Source organism: Drosophila guanche, unplaced genomic scaffold (assembly GCF_900245975.1).
Source record: "Drosophila guanche unplaced genomic scaffold, DGUA_6, whole genome shotgun sequence".
Lineage (NCBI taxonomy): Eukaryota > Metazoa > Arthropoda > Insecta > Diptera > Drosophilidae > Drosophila > Drosophila guanche.
This window is the reverse complement of record NW_022995743.1, coordinates 17,529,462-17,531,585: the sequence shown is the minus strand read 5'-3', so window position 1 is coordinate 17,531,585 and position 2,124 is coordinate 17,529,462. Positions and strand designations below refer to the sequence as shown.

At 46.9% G+C, this 2,124-nt stretch overlaps 1 protein-coding gene across 1 annotated transcript; it reads right to left on the bottom strand.

Moving 5' to 3' along the window:
- Positions 1 to 386: 386 nt before the first annotated feature.
- LOC117592695 (odorant receptor 42a-like) lies at positions 387 to 1,624 on the bottom strand. Its single transcript, XM_034286659.1, has 2 exons — positions 849 to 1,624; positions 387 to 783 (listed from the first exon to the last, which is right to left on the bottom strand). The coding sequence occupies exons 1-2, from the start codon at positions 1,622 to 1,624 to the stop codon at positions 387 to 389; spliced, it is 1,173 nt and encodes a 390-aa protein (XP_034142550.1).
- Between the last annotated feature and the right edge of the window lie 500 nt (positions 1,625 to 2,124).

Sequence of the window (2,124 nt, the reverse complement as noted above, 5' to 3'; positions counted from 1 at the left end):
AACCTAACCTAACCTAGATGACTGACAAGAAGTACGTCCGTATCTATGGTACCGTGGTGAAAAACGTATACCTGACCAAGCGACAGGAGTACAACTGATAAGTGCCTTTCGGTACAACCATTGAAGATCTTGATGCTAAGAACTATTTAGTATTTTAGAACGATTTCAGATAGATATATATATATATATATATCTATATATATGTGCATTTAAATTTATCCAGTTTAAAGAAGATCAAGTTGTGTACTCGAAGTTTCTTTAAAACTATCTTGTTAAATCGTCGGTCTCATCGACTTTGGCAAGCTTCTCAGCAATATTCATTTGCTTGACCAACGTAAAAACTGAGAATGAAAATTTGGTGACCTGCACGGAAAAGCGTTAGTTACTTATGTACAATCGCCAGAGCAATCGGGAATAATGCTCACACTAATGTTGGTGCCCACAGAAATGGGAAACACGTTCATGGCCATGAAGGTGATGGGTTGCTGAAGCTTCTGCAGGAAGTACATAAGCGTCTTTTTGTAGCGCTGCTCGCCATCGATCCAGTTTGATTGGAAAAGAGCGTTCGCCAGGTTATCGCAGTCGTCCGTCAGATAATTGCAGAGAATGCAGAACGGAGTAGTCTCCAGCAGAACGGCGGCCATGAAGGACAAGGCGGCAACGGCCGAACCCAGATTGGCAAACAGCACAATGTTGATGAGCGTGAATCCAAGTACCAGTCCCACCACCAGAAATTGCACAAAAATGGTGCCCGAAATCACGGGTCGCAAGCAATCGACAAAGCTGCAAGGGGTCAGCAGATTAGATTTAAGAAACAACTTCTTAATTAATGGATGTTTTCAAACTACCGAAGAATGGTTTTGTGGTCTTGAATGCACTGGACTAGTTGCTCGTAGCGCTTCTCGTGGCTCACATCAGGGTCCTTGCCCAACTGTCTTAGGCGGTCCTCAAATATTGACATGTGGGCACGGAGGACTAGGACAAAGTTCACTGGATAGCAGTCCACGCAGACGTCCTGGAAGCAGGCACCGGCCATAGCAAAGTACTCCAGTCCCGACTGCAGACCCAGGTTCCAGGAACTGGAGCGCCAGTCCAGGTACGGATAGTAGTTCTGGTAGGGCGGCCTTCCCATCATTATCGCTGTTAGGAACGTGTTGGTGGCATACACCATATAGACTGACATGAAGAAGAAGAATATGCGGTTGCTTCTGGAGACGGCGCGATGGACACGGAGGCGTTCGCTTGGTTTGGTGAGACGCTTATCCATTTCGTCCAAAATATTATTGGCCTCGTCGAAGTGTTTGACGAGTGCCCAGACGATCAGAACCTTGGTGGAGCAGGACCAGGCGTTAAAGGCCACTTGCAGGGAGGTGAGGAACTCCCCTGGTGAGAACTCAGACAAGTGGCTGATGTATCCAGTCAGGAATCCAATGGGCTGGTAGAACGTCGAGCTGAGGTTCAGCGCAAAAGACCACAGGCAGTAGACTATAAAGAATCGTGCGGGTGGCTGTCGCACCCCCATTAGAAAGATGCAGCGCAGCAAGTAGAGAGTCGCATTCCGAGAGCAGGCCGGTGTCTCCTCCGATAGTGTGTACATGGCCGGGAACACTTTACGCAGCACCATCTTGACTCCAGTTGAATGTCTATTCTTGATACTAAATTGAAGCCTTTTATACTTCCTACAGTTGCGTGATTAAATCGCTGGGCATGTAAAATTTATGAGCGACACTTCCAAACTCGTCTACCGAAATCAATTAGAGTTTGGGTAACAGTTATTCAGCACCTCGGATAGGACCTATTCCACCGAACTCTCGGCACCCTCAACCCCCAAAGGGCTCAAGTGTAGCAGCGTCCTCATTCAAGCCGAATTCCCGATATGTTACGGCGATGGCGATGGCGCTTACCACGTTACGCTCCAGAGAAGTGTAAAAGTTTACACTTGCATATAAATAAAAAATGATGGACATGTTCTCGCCGAAGGGAAGCAGGCTGCCGCAGTTCACAGAGCGAGGGGTATTAGTTCAAATTTCTTTTGCAATGAGGCGCCGACGAAGTGCAGTTTTCAATAAGTACGGAAGCAAGTCAGTAATTACGGAAGCACCATCATGGTAATCAAATCCCAAT

Excerpts from the sequence above, each read along its gene's own strand:
- LOC117592695 (XM_034286659.1), bottom strand. The coding sequence starts at position 1,624 with ATGGTGCTGCGTAAAGTGTTCCCGGCCATGTACACACTATCGGAGGAG. Across the intron at positions 784-848 it reads GACCACAAAACCATTCTTCG|CTTTGTCGATTGCTTGCGAC; the intron begins GTAGTTTGAAAA and ends GACCCCTTGCAG.